The 15,232-nt window shown below is 32.4% G+C and overlaps 1 protein-coding gene across 1 annotated transcript; it reads right to left on the bottom strand.

Moving 5' to 3' along the window:
* Positions 1-414: 414 nt before the first annotated feature.
* On the bottom strand, positions 415-13,237 carry LOC111909938 (uncharacterized). The gene is made up of 10 exons (XM_042900872.2): positions 12,107-13,237; positions 11,940-11,987; positions 4,548-5,552; positions 3,438-4,331; positions 3,000-3,149; positions 2,532-2,638; positions 1,838-2,198; positions 1,602-1,703; positions 1,396-1,511; positions 415-1,161 (listed from the first exon to the last, which is right to left on the bottom strand). Exons 1-10 carry the CDS (start codon positions 13,136-13,138, stop codon positions 753-755), a joined length of 4,224 nt encoding a protein of 1,407 aa, XP_042756806.1. The 5' UTR covers positions 13,139-13,237; the 3' UTR covers positions 415-752.
* Positions 13,238-15,232: the final 1,995 nt, after the last annotated feature.

Raw genomic sequence — 15,232 nt, 5'->3', positions numbered from 1 at the left:
GTGGTTCGCCCAGAAAAAAAATCGTGGCGTTTGTGATTTTTTGTGAGGGTGAGGTTCTAGAGATATACCTTTTTCTAAATATTAATCTATAATTAATATCAATAAAAAATCAAAAATAATTGCAAATTAAATAAAAAATGGCATTATGGTCATTTCGAATTTGACATGGACTAATTTCGCAATAAAACTACATATCAGGGACAAAGCGTGAAAGCGTTAAACAAACGAGGGATTGTCTGAGTTAATTTTTGAAGATAGGGACTAAACGTGCTTTTTGACACTTGAACGAGGGACGATTGGTGTAATTTACCCTACCTTATTTTATGTATGGTTTGCTTTCATCCTACACTATTTTGTTGATATTGTAGGGTAGTAATTGCATAAAGTATTCTCACCTTTACTTTGATCCTACTATTATTAGGTGTGTTGATACAACACGTAATATACATATTATAGAAGCACATATTATATCCAACTGAGCCTGTCAGTGACAAAGATGAACACATATTTTGAAGGATAATGAGAAAGTAGAGCTGTATAAGGAAAAATTACATAATCAACTTGTCTTCGGAGCCAACATGCCACCCGAAAAGAATGCATATAGGAACAGCTTGGGGACTTCCTCGTTTTTCTTGATTTGAGAATTGGTGATTGTTGTTAATGCCTCTCGTTGAACTTTTACCTCTGCTGCCAAACCCATGATATGACCAATTACCAGTTAGTGGTAACATCTCTAAAATGAAGTTATCTGCTTACATAGGCCGAAACTCAAGGCTGCTTATAATGAGTCCAGACATAGTTCCTTCATAACTTATTAGCTTCAAATTGATAGAAATACAATCATCTCGAAGCTTATTACTTGAGTTGAATTTCCACACATTGATCTCCCTCCATCCATCTTCTCTCTCAACTGGAACCCAATCAGTATCATTGACATTACATGGGCTTGGGGATCTAAAATATAGAATTCCCTTCTCTTTGTTTTGGCGTTGTTGGAGTAAATCTCGTACTATTACAGGGCAATGCAAGCCATGGCATTTTTCTGAAAGCTTGAACACAAGGTAACATGTGTATTCTGTATCTGGTGACAACCTTTGACTTTCAATCTTGCACTTGATACGAAAGACTTGTTGTCGTTGAAGCTCAATCGCATTTTGGAATCTGAATATGTATATATGATATGTATATTAAGTACCTCGTGGAGACATAACAAATAGAAAGCTATATCGATATAGGGACTTGGTAGTTTATCAAGATTGTGAGCAATTTTCAACTATTTAAGTAAGCAAAACAGAGGCAAAAGTAAACTTCTTTCATATAATATACACATTGATATTTTAATGGTTACAACAAGACAACGTAACCGAAAATAGTTATGAAAAAGAAAAAGCAAACCTTGACTGGGTTGAGGGTATCGGATCAAAAAACTTCACATGAGAAGATTGGTAAAGAGCCTCCTTTGCTGAAAGAATATAATGCTTCTGTTTGTTCACATCGTTTAGCGAGAACAACTGTCATAAAAGTCAACATAATTTATCAGCATAATCTCAGGAAATATTTTTAATTTACGACTCATAAAAGATGATAGAAATTCAAAGGACCTTTTCACCCTTGTCATAGTTTTGTTGCACCTGGTCCACGTACAAGTCTGATTTCAAAACTTCTTGTGTTTCCTTTAATTCCTTAATTTCTTCATGTTTCACCTATATAAAAATTGTGACACAATGTTACATAGTGTAACCTACAACATAAAAATGTAGTCGATGCATCTTTTTCTGTTTCAAAATTTATAAAATCTTGAATGGGAAGTAATTAAAGAATATTTGAAAAAACTTGCATAATCAATGGCTCGAAACTCAATGCCTTCAATATGGATGACACGGCTTTCACAATAGCATCTTTGAAAACTCTCAAGTAGAAATTCAAAATCAGTATCTTCTTTGTGATTTAAGAATCGACACAATTCAATCATCATCCAATCATCTTCTCTCCATATGGCAAAATATGCATGTAAGGTTTCACTCCCCTTTTTGTACTTGAGGTTCACGTACATCCGTTCAAATTTTGATTTTGTTGGACCAGAAAATCTAAAGACAAGATAAACACCATAATTGACATCCGGAGACAAAAATTGAGGTTTTATCTTTATTTGGATATTAAGATTTGAAATGTCTAACATCTCTGCTGCTTTATGAAACCTGCACATGTGAAAAAATATTAGAGTCAAATTTTTAATAGCCTTGATGCCCAAAATTTTAAGGATAGCACCAATTGTTGTTTTGTGATTAATGAAATGGTTATTAGTTTATGACTTACGATGAGCTTTCTTGTAAACAACCTAATCCCCACATCTATGGATCCAAATAACAACTTAAATGTTATAAAATACTTATTTTTGGTAACATTTGTCAAAAGCTTCTTAATAGCGATTTATAACTTGTATATATATGGTGAGTTGTACAAGTTACATTCAACATTGGTGTATATAGGAGCACCCATAAAAAATCACATAGAGGGAAAAAGAGAGTAACCTGGATTGTGGAACATATCGCCGTTTACGTGACCAACGGTTTTTGTATGAAAAGTTTCTTGCTGATAACATTTCATTTCTTCCTCCATTTTCTCCAATTGAAAACCACTGTTATACAAAACAAACAAATCAAATCATTTTCTATTATGTATAAAAGCATGTACAATTTTGGACTACCAGTTGAGATCAATGACATGAACCAATAGACATTAGTTTTTATAAGAGCTAGCATAGATTATTAGCTTTCATGATTACTAATTGCCATTGATTTTGTGCAACTCCTTAGAATCTTAGAGTTGAATATTCTTTCGAATTAAATATATACTCACAGTAAGATATTTAATGAGAACATAGAAAAAAATAATCCAAAACTGTTTTTGTAATAAAAACTACTTTGTAAAGAACAAAACAAGCATGAAACTCAAAACATATGAAATAAAATGAGATGGAAAAATAGGATAATTATTACCACGTTGCCCTGTTGAACGAGGATTCCTTTCAAGAGCATATCGTAGATATCTTTTTTCTTTGACATAGAGTAGACGTCGGGGGTTTTTGACATCAGTATTATTTCTTTGTAGTCTTTAGGCAGTTTGGGCTCCCACATTTCATAATCTTCCTATATATAAATTATAACATTTGTAAATTTGTATTTTGTAAATTTGATTTTCATCATATGACATGTCAACAATTGTTTACTTCGAAAATTAAAAATTAAAAATATACAGGAAAAAGTAGCTTTCAGTTATAATCTTCTACTTATAGCTTACAAAATTATTTTACATTTCTTTAGAGAATTGAATATTATTCTGCCTAAAATATACATATTCCATGAAACCATATCATTGTTAGCTTGTATCATTGAACTTATAAGATAACCAGTTTTAACACAATGAGAAGTACTTACTTGGAATTCCAATGCTTTCTTAAGTTGTATTAACACTTCACCTGCCGTTGGCCTTTCTTCTCTCTTGTCATGTAAGCATTGAAGGGCAATTTTCTGAAATGCAGTCAATGATTGTGGCACAGTTTGTTCCTTAATACCCTCAAACACCAACTCATCAAGTTTTCCTTCTCGATAATAGTCTTTAACCAACGAGGTTAACTCATTATCATGAGAGTAGTTGTTAGACGTTGAAAACCCATACAATATTTCAAATAAAACCAATCCAATTGAAAATATATCAGATTCTTTGGTTAACGTACCCTTTACACGATACAACGGGTCAATGTATTTAACTGGGCAGGAACTATCACTTATGTCAAACTCAACCTCGTTGTCTACTGAAGTTACAAGGGAAAGTCCAAGATTAGAAATCCGTGCTTTCCAATCATCACTTAATAGAATGCTAAAGCTTGTGATGCTCCTATGCACCACTAATTCGTGTGCTGTATCACCTCCATGAAGGAAATCCAACCCCGTTGCAACATCAATGCATATCTCAAGTCGTTTCTTCCATGTAAGATTTATGTCTTTTAAATACCTATCAAGACTTCCTTTAGATGTATTCTCATAAAGAATGATTCTTTCACCCATTTCGTTGCAATAGCCTACAAGACCGATGATATTCTTGTGCTTATACCCATGGAGAATCTTAAGCTCTGTGAAAAACTCATGTTCTATAAAATCAGTATCCTCATTGTCCAACCGCTTTGCAACAACCATGGTACTTCCATTAGCATTTAAAACTTCTCCTTTGTATAGCCCCCAACATTCTTCTTCTCCAAGGCAATTGCTGAAGTTTTCTGTTGCCAATTTTATGTCTTCAAGTGAAAATTTGAGGTTGTCCGTTTGGTTTTCCTATAAATCACGACACTCATCATCAATCGATCCAACTTAATAATCAAAATTAAATTAAAATTCTTCTTTAAAATTTCTTTAAATCAGTAATCATCAATTCACATTCTCGGTCCCAAAATTCATGCAAATATTTTGATGTGTTTCTAGACTACGTGCTACTACGTACGATCAAGAATATAAAGTGAAGTAATATGATAATTTAAAATATGAACTTACTTGAAAAGATAATGCTTTCTTAAGTTCCTCGATGACGACTTCCATTGTTGGACGTTCAGCTTGAGTTTCTGCCAAACACTTGTATGCAATTTCTGAAAATGTAGCCAAAGAATCTTCATTGAGTCCTCTATTTTGAGTAAAAAAGATTTCATCACTTTCTTCCGTTAGGTTAGGATCTCTCATTTCCTTAAGTGTTCCTTCCTGGAAGCGTCGTCGGGCGATGGGTCCCAGTCCTTTTACATCCTCCTCCAAATAAATTGGATCATATGCCACCTTTCCACACAAAATCTCAAAAAAAACTACTCCCAAAGAGTACACATCTGTTGCCTTTTTGAACTTACCTGTCTTCAAATATTCTGGATCCAAGTACACTTCTGTGCCAGCAACATTAATGCTATTGAGAGTGCTTGCTTGGTGATTCAAAGGGTGGAATTTGGAGAGCCCAAAGTCAGCAATCTTTGCCTCCCAATTCTCATCTAAAAGTATGTTGGCGCTCTTGATATCCCGGTGTATTATCTTTTGTTTGTTCTCCGTGCTACTGTGAAGGTACTCTAATCCATGTGCAATATCAATGCATATTCTTATACGTTGCAACCAGGTAAGGTTAGTCATGTTATTGATGCTTCCCAAATAATCATCGAGGCTTCCATTAGAAACATACTCATAGACAAGGTTCTGTTGGGGACCTTCATCACAAAATCCCAGAAGGGAGACTATGTTGCGATTCTTACAACTACTAAGCATTTCAATTTCAGCAACGAACCCATCTTCACCCTGCTTGTCCGCTCTACTAAAGATGCGCTTTATAGCTACAGTTTTATCCTTATTGGGAAATTCACCCTCGTTCTTCTCTTCTATTTTCGAATAACTTTTCCCATCAAATTGAAGCTTTGCTTTGTACACTTTGCCATATCCTCCCGAACCGATGCAGAATTTTTCAGAAAATTCCTCTGTGGCAAACTCTAAATCACTTAGTTTAATCTTCAAGTGTTCAAAATCTTTCCCCTGCAACATTAGGTGTCAAGTGAAAGGAATAGGGTTGTTAGTTGTATAATAGAACTCCATATCTTTAACACATATTAATGATTTCTTCAACATATACATGCATGGTAGGAAGTAATAAAACTAAAAGAAACTAACTAAAATTATGGCATTTGTAATTTGTTGATTGCTCCCTAAAATAGTAAGAAACTGAAAATAGCATCAAAGAATAATTTTAAATCCATTTGACTTTTACTCTTACTATTTTCCTTCATGTGTGAAGGAGGAAAACAATAGTTAAAATAAATTTAGCAACTTTTACTCTTTAGCCTCTATATTTGAAGGAAAAAACCAAGAGAAATTTTTTTCATACTAACCCAAGAATTACACCCTTAGGATTTTGCATATATGGAAGTCTTTATTTATATGAGAATGACATCCAAGGTTTATTTAGGCAATGTGGGATTAATGCAATACCATCATATGCAACATGAGGTTGTATACTCTTTGTAAACCAATCCCACAACATCATAGATAAAAATATGGATCTTAATCATATCATCATACTAAACTATAAATGATGCATTTTTTCTATCATCATATATATATATATATATATATATATATATATATATATATATATATATATATATATATATATATAATTGAACCTCCATTACCTTTCAGTTTTCAATTTAATATATCTAATTTATTAATTTAAAATATGTTATTACATGCAAAAATATTATCTTATTATTGACAGACTTTAAAAAAGATTATTATGATTCTTACTTGTTATTTTAAATATTATGTTAAATCCAAAACATAAGTCAAAATATAAAATAAGTTAAATTTTTTTATTGAAATACTATTTTTCAAAATAGTAAAAAAAAGGTTTAAATATTGAAAAAGTAGAACCTCAAGTCAAACTAAATAAAAAAATTAAAAAAACTTTTTGATTATAATTCATTTTTTCCAAATAAGTGGTTTTTAATTAATTAACATAAAATTTACATTGCGTTAACTTACAAACAATGGTTCACATATCAATTAACCATAATGATGAAATTAAAAAAAAAAACAATAGACAAATAGTTTCGAAATTAATCAATCATAACGTTAAATTGTAGTACTAAATCGAAAACCATGTTCAATAAATTTTATTGAATGATATGATTATGATAGATGTATATTTTATAATTTTGCTCAAAATAATTACAACTTCATATATCACCTTAATATAAATATTATTATATATTGTTAATGACTTATTATTTTCAACATGTATATGCAAAAAACTTAACTGTATAGTTTTATTTTGCGCAATACACAAATATTGGCATAGTATGTTTTATAAAAGATGGAAAAGCATCATCATAGATAGAAATATTTGCTTTTTGGGCCTTTTTCAAGGGCTTGTCACATTTCCAACTAAAGAAATTTGAAGGCACTGTGGGCTCCTACCTAATGGTTACTCATTGGACTAGCTCATGGTTTTGGTGATTACCAAGATGTTTGAAGAGTAGAGATCCAATACTATGATACCGATCTATAAGAACAAATAGATGCCCAAAGTTGCAACAACTATAGAGATATTAAGTTATTTAGACATATCATTCTAGGAAACTATATGTATGAGAGAGTTCTAATATCTATACTGGTTTGCGTAGCTATAGTTATTTCATGAATGTAATTTGGTTTTATGTTAGGGAGGTCGATGATTGATTCGAACAAACTCCTCAAATGCCTTATCGAGAATGTAGAGAAAGAAATAGTAATATCTATATAGTGTTCATTGACTTAGAGAAGACATACAACATCATATATGTAGAGACGCTTTGGAAAAACCTTGCAATCTAAAAGGATAAGGGAAATATATTTGGGCTATTTGAGATATGTATTATCTAACTACAATTAGTTCCTGAATCCCTATGTGAGACACATAGTTAATGTTGTTGGAAATTTGAGTTTATCAAGTTTGAGTTGTTAGCCCATATATATTTTCTTTGATTTTTAAAGATATGTCCTATGAGATTCAATGGTAACTTGGCATATATTAATTTTTTGATAACGTTTGTCAGTAAATGTCATTAGCACTGAGTTAAATGCTAATTTCGATGTCTTGAAGACATCATTAGGAGAGAAGTCTGTTATAGATCAACATTGTTAATACGTAGTATCTTTGGTGCAATTTGAGTGGGCTTGAAATGATGAAGGAGTAAGTATAAGTATTATGGAGAAAGTTTTTCCCCTAAATGAGACCTTCAAGTACTTGGTGTCTATATGATCCACAATGGAGGGGGATGATGTAGATGTTACAATCCCTTCTTGATCCCATTAGCTGATGAAGTTTACTGTTATTTTAACATCTAAATGTGAATCCAAATATGTCATTAATTGTTGAATTATCAAAGCCAACTATATAAATATATTGGTTTTAAGATAATTCGATGGATAGGATGCCACCACGTAAATCATGTCGGAGATTATTACAGAGAAAGAGGTTTTTCGTGGAACCCATGTTGCACCCTGAGAGGCAACATGGTGAAGGCCATGATAATCATATGTATACACACTGAATAGATTGGTTTCCTACCCATTATGTCCTAGATATGCAGCTCATATTCTAGTTCTTCGACACACACCTTGGAGTAGCCTCTAGATGGTCATATCTTGCCTCTCAATCTCAATATCCCGCCTCTTGATCTTGACCGCATGAATGTCTATCCATTGTAGCTTGGAATTGATACCAAATGATGCTGAAATTATGGAGCTGAGTAACAAGTTGCGAGGATGAAAAGAATACACGCAAGAAAAAAACTCAATTCTTCAATACTTTTTAAAATTATTGTAAAATTTTAGCATAACTCAAACTTAATAAGCAGCCTATTTACATTAGCTTAACTCCTTAAGAAACCTAAAGGCATATTAAAGTAGTAGGATATATATATATATATATATATATATATATATATATATATATATATATATATATATATATATATATATATATATATAAACTTTAAAATTACTTGCAATATCGAAAAGGACTCAAAAAGTGAAACGATCTGGTTTTTGTTGGGCTTAGCGCAATGTCAGATGGGTTCTAAAGGAACGATACGCCCAAGGGGGTGAGACCAGTGTAGGGATGAGCGTATAACCCATTGAACCAGACCAGACCTAGGACGAACTGAAAATACATCTAACCAGGCCGGTTTTCAGTTTTAATTTTTAACAAAAATCGGCTTTTGGGTTAGGACCAGACCGTACCCGAAAGTTGTGATTTTAGCTGGACCTAGGGGGAAGGTTGGGTGTAGACTTGGATGTTTTCTTTCATTGTAGATAATGTTGGTGATTTGTATCATCAATGTGTATTTACGTGTAATAGATTGACTTGTTGACCAAAATCAATTTTGATGCATATTAAACAAGAAAGGAATGTGCGGAGTGCACACTTGTTTAAGTTTATTCAAGATTCAAAGTAGACCGTCATTTTGGGGTGAAGCCCCTGAACAAACGGGGGTCGGGGGTAGTGTCCCTAGAAGCGGGGTCCAAGGGGCGGCATCCCCTGGGTTGAACTGTTTTAGTAATATTTTTTCAGACATAAAACTGTCTTGTGACAGTTTTCTGATGGAAAATGTACTTAAACAATTTTGGTCTTCATTTCATGGTACTCACGAAAATCATATCAATTCATTCTCTGTTCTATTCTCTCATTTCTGAGTTTTATCCGTTTGAAGATTGGGAGTACCACTCCAATACTTTAATCTGAAAGTGATATTATTATACCCCAAATTTCTAACAGATGATATATGAAGATTCAAGAAAAGAAAGAAACGATACTGTTAAAAAAATCTATGAAGGGAAGAAAGGGAAGATATCCATCCACATCCACATCCATTTATAGTGCAGCCTAAGATGACAATCAATCCACCTCATTTTAAAATAAAAAAGGTTGATGGATAGTTGTCGTCTCCATAGTGGACAATGTTGAATACTAGTAATTGAGTCCGCGCTTTGCCGCGGGTTTTTACGTGTTTTTGTTGCGTATTAGGAAAATAGAGGAGATAAAATCATACTATTACATATATAAGACGGGGGATAAATAGGAAAGTTTAGAAAATGAAGGGGTGAATGTGACATTTTACAAAGTTAAATTAAAAAGTGAAGAGATGGAAGACATAATTTTACAATATCGAGGGGTTGCAAGTGACAGATTATATAAAGTTGTGGATGAAAGATGAAGGGGTGAAAGTGACTTTTTATAAAGTTGAAGGTGGAGAAGGTGAAAGACATTTTTTAAAAATTAAAGGAATGAAAAATTTTCTACAAAATAGAAGGGTTGCAAGTAATGTATTATATAAAGTTGAGGGGTTAAAGTTACACTTTATGTGTTGACATTATGTATTTCTTTGTTGAGAGGATGAAAGTAACATTTTAAAAATAAGAGGGTTGAAAAGCATTCTAAAAAGTAGAACGACGAAAAATGGTATTTATATATACTACAAGATAAGTATGATAGTTTAGAAAACGAATGGGTGAAAATGATATTTTACAAAGTTGAAGGTGGAAATGATGAAAATGATATTTATAAAAGTAAAAGGATGATAAATATTATTTATTAAAATTAAAGGGTTGAAAATGATAGGTTATATAAAGTTAAGGGATTGAAAATATACTTCATGCTTATGCATTAATGTACTATATATTATGCATAAAAGCTTATACTTTTAGCTGCAGTAATAACTCACATGAATGAAGTTTGTTTTTGTATATATTTATAATGTCTATATATTGAATATGTTTTTTAAATTAGTATAAGTTGTATTGCTTTGCACCACAAAGTTGATGATGACTTGATTCATTATATTTTAATAGATATAAATTTATACTAATTAATTATTGCTTGGTAGTTGGCACCACAAAGTCAATTGAATAATAGATATATTGTATATACCAATCTTGAAAATATTAATTGAAAATTCGACTGTGTAAGATATGTCTAAGAATGTTAAGTTTGCGTTTAATTTCTTTGCATTTTTTTTTTTAATTTGTTACACCTTATTACATGCATGTGAAATTTGGTATGCTATAAGAGCTAATAAATCAAAACGGGTTCAAATAAATATTACACCATTCTATTTTAGCACTTGGATGCATAAATCTTACTTGGTAAAAAATGCTCTAGTCACAGTAGTGTAGGCTACCAAAATAATACTATCATATTCCATATCATATCCAATTAATTCCATTTATTAAGTTGAAAGGAAAGGGATATATAATGGTAGCAAATCAGAATTATGTTGAAGGGTCCAGCAAGTTATATGAAGCCTGAATGGTACAACAAATATTTAGCCCAACAAATAGTATAATTCGGTCCAAAAGCCGGACCCGGTTTGGGATCCGGAACCTGAACCAGCACATTCATGTTTTAAAAACTAGACCGAACCAGCCGGTTCGACCTGTTCAACCGGAAACCGGTCCCGGATCCGGTTCTTAAAGGCAAAAAAACCGGTATTCATGTGAACCGGCAAAAACCGGAAATTTTAAAAAATATTTATTTTTTATTTTTTGTATTTTTTATATAATTAAATTTAATAATAATGTAATTATGACATCATCCGGTTTTTCCAGTTTTTGAGACCGGTCCAAGCGGTTGGACCAGTTGAACCATCGAACCAGTAAGATGACCGGTTCATTCTCTGGTCCGGTTTTCAAAACCTTGCAACACACCCTAAATTAGTCCGGTTTTCGGTTAATGTAATTCAAGAATTTTGGGTTAAGGGTTTTTGGTCTACAGTGCACCAACGATGTAGGACTGTTGCATGCCCCAGTAGGAAGGACGGTTGCGCCAATTGGATCTTTTAATCAGCTCGAACTAGATTGTCAAATATCCGTTTTGGTTGATGCTATAGGGTTCCATGCATCACTTTAACTCTTTAAGTAGGTTGAAAATAAATACTTATAATTTGAGTAAATTACACGAATGGCCCCTATGGTTTAGGGTAATTTGCACATTTGTTCCCTAACTTAATTTTTTAACTCGGAAGGTCTCTACTATTTGTTTTTATTACGCATTTGGTCCCTATCTTACCTAAAAAGACTATTTTGCCATTGATTTTTTAATTTATTTAAATAAACACACCCGGAACCTCACCTCTCTCATCTTACCTTACCTACCTCATCATTTTTCTCTATTTAAATAATAGTTTTTTTTAAGTAAGATAGGGACCAAACGCGTAACAAAAGCAAACTGTAAGGACCAAGCATGTAACGAAAACAAACAGTAGAGACCTTCCAAGTTAAAAAAATAAGTTAGAGACCAAACTTGCAAATTACCACAAACCATAGGGACCATTCATGTAATTTACTCTTTTAATTATTTTAGTTAAACCAAAAGAAATTAATTACCTTCAGCCGATCCATCGATGTACCTTCACTCGCATCTCTTGAATGTTCCTTTAAATATCGATTGCAACAATTTGAGATAAATAAACATATCAATATATAAGGAACATATAAAATATTGTGTGAGATAGAATTGAACGAAAGTAAATATAAAAACGAGAAGGTCTTACATGGTTTTCGAATTTCTTTTGAAGTTCCACCGCTTTCTCTAGACGTTTGACAATTTGATCCATATTCGGGCGTTGTGCTCTCTGCGCTTTCAAACAACAATATGCTGTTTCTGAGAAGATGTTGAATGATTGGTCATCCATTTCTTCCCTTAGATCACTACTAATCATATCTTCCAGCGTTCCCTTTTCATAATGCAATTTTGCCGATTGTACTAATGACTCGTTCTCCTCATTCGGACTTGATGCTTCCCACCCAAACAAAACTTCAAATAGGACCACGCCGAAGGAGAATACATCCACCTTGTGGGTCACACCTTTAGTCTTTTCATATATTGCGTCCATATATCCTACTGTACCAGAATGTTTAGCATGGAGAAGACGATGCCTTTGAGCTACTGGAGTTCTTATCGAATTTCCAAAATAAGTTATTTTGGGCTCCCAGTTTTCATCTAACAGAATTGAAGAGCTTTTGATGTTGCAATGTATGACACTATAATCACGCCCCTCCTCGTAATGAAGGTAGCTCAATCCATGCGCAACACCAACACATATCTGTAATCTTTTCATCCATGAGAGGCTTCTTGAGTCACTTAAATACATATCGAGACTTTTGTTGACCTCATACTTGGTTACGATGATAACCCAGTACGGATCCTCACAGAACCCAACAAAAGAGACGATATTTTTATGCTTGAGACCAGAAAGTATTAAAGCGTTGGCCTCGAACTTGGAGATTCCTTCTGAAAGATGACGATCATATTCTTGTGCAACTATATCGATCAACTCTCCAGACCACAAAAGTTGTCCCCTGTAACTTACACATTCGTCGTTTTCGCTAATGATATTTTCATCATCCATGTCATCGGTAGCCGATTCGATATGATCTTCATATGGGATTCGTAAGTGAGAAATCTTGTTGAGTGCATAAGACATGATTTTCTTTTTATCAAATTGAAAAAGAAGAGGAAGAAAAGGAATGTGAAGGAAAAGGATACTTAGGCACTCAGCTAACGCAATCACACAGACAAACATACAGATATCAATTTATGTGTATATAAAGGCAACCCCATCTCCACCTTTTTTTTTTCTTTTCTTTAATCAATCATAATAGAAGATCCACATATCATGCTTGCTACTTCACTTGAGGTTTTATTATAACTTTCTAACATACATTAACAGCACCCACGACGTTGGTTCATTATTGACCGGTCCATGCCAGCTATCCTTGGAGATCGATATCACAATTTTTTTAATTTTAATCTTCAATTATTTTAGACTAAATTATAAATTTGGTCCTTGTCAAATTGCCAACTGTCCTTGGTGATGAAGGTTCTTATATATATTACAAAGTTTAAATGTTTATTTACAATTATTTTAGATGAAGACGTTGGCAAACTAACTACACACAAGTTGTTAGATGACAAAAAGTAAAGCTTTTTCTTTTGATTAGCTAATAAGCTAGCCGTGTAAATAGGGTGGAACATAATCACTAAAACCATGGAGACCGAAACAAAAGCTTCAAAAGATAATTAAATATGCAAGTTTAATTTAGTTCAAAGGTAGGACATATCGAAGATTTAAAAAAGAAAATTATTCTCTCGTTAAATATGAAGGGTTTTTTGGCCACTTGTTATATTCTCATTCAATTTTTAAATGTTATTTTGTGGTTATTTTTAATTAATTTTTTTTCCACAATCATTTTAAAAAAAATGATTTTATTAAATTTCACATAATATTTCAATGTAACAATTGCAATAAATGTAGTAATAAATTGATATCAATTTCATTAATAAACTTACATATTAATTTTAAAATTCCTAAAATTAAAGTTCATTAGTTTCTTTTCTTTATTTCAATTATTTATTTAAATTTAAAAGATAAAAAAAATATTTCTATTATAATAATTCATTATTTTTCTTATTTTCTTATAAATTCAAATTTCTCAAATATTTTTGCCTTTATATTTAACTTTTTTTTTTTAAAATTAACTTATGTAATACATGAGCTTCACAACTAGTTATGAAATATTTTCACATCGTTTATCAAAATGGACATTGCGGACTTTTTACGGTTTTTTAAGATTGAGTTTGGACTAATTGGGACTTTTTGAAATCAAATTTTGACCAACACTCTTGGACAAAAAACATTAAATATATATACATAATAATATTATTATTATTATTATTATTATTATTATTATTATTATTATTTTAACCTTTTGTTTATAGTAGTATGAAGTTAAAGAAGAAAACATGTAAAATTAAGACTAAAAACTTTGAGAAATGTAGGATCAATTAAAAGTTTACACATTTATGAGTTTTATAATTAGGAAAAGGAAAATAAGAACTACTTTTTTTTAACCGGTTCCTAAGCTAACAACACCTATTTCACTTATGTCCACGACGGGACTTGAACCCTCGACCTCAAAGAAGGAGGGTACCACTTGATACCGTTGGGCTACAAGCCCTTTGGTGCAAATAAGAACTACTTGACAACGAGTGGTTGCACCTCCGAGCAATCTTGCGGTAATTTTCCATATGCACACAATAGTAAAGTGATAAATTACATTAAAGTCAAATTGAATTATAACACATTAAAACCTGGAAAATATTTAAGGCCAAAAATATAAAAAGGGTAAATTACACGAATCATCCCTATGGTTTTGGGTAGTCTACGCGTTTGGTCCGTATAAATTTTTTTTTAACTCGGACCATCCTTATAAGTTTTTTGTACTGCGCGTTTGGTCCGTAGTTGAAAGACCCCAACTTTCGTATTTTTGAAAGACCCAAACTTTCATACTTGAACAAGTCGTTGTTTAACCCTGTTAGTTAAGCATATTATTACATGAACAAGTCGTTGTTTAACCCTGTTAGTTCTTATAACCATACTATGGACGATAACATTACGACGTAGTTCGAACGTCGTGAACTGAATGATGTTTGTCACCCTATGTTGACTGTAGCTAATAGTCAGGGTGCAGGATTGTCACTCCCATATAGATCTATACACAAAATCATTCTCTCCATCCAGGAGACTCTGGTTATAAGGGGTAGACATCTCCGAAGACGTGTCTCACAATTTGGTTCTCTCAACAAATTTACTAATAATACAATGAAAATCCTTCAT

Source organism: Lactuca sativa, chromosome 1 (assembly GCF_002870075.4).
Source record: "Lactuca sativa cultivar Salinas chromosome 1, Lsat_Salinas_v11, whole genome shotgun sequence".
Lineage (NCBI taxonomy): Eukaryota > Viridiplantae > Streptophyta > Magnoliopsida > Asterales > Asteraceae > Lactuca > Lactuca sativa.
Note: the sequence above shows the minus strand (reverse complement) of the source record. Positions and strands in the feature narration are given on the sequence as shown.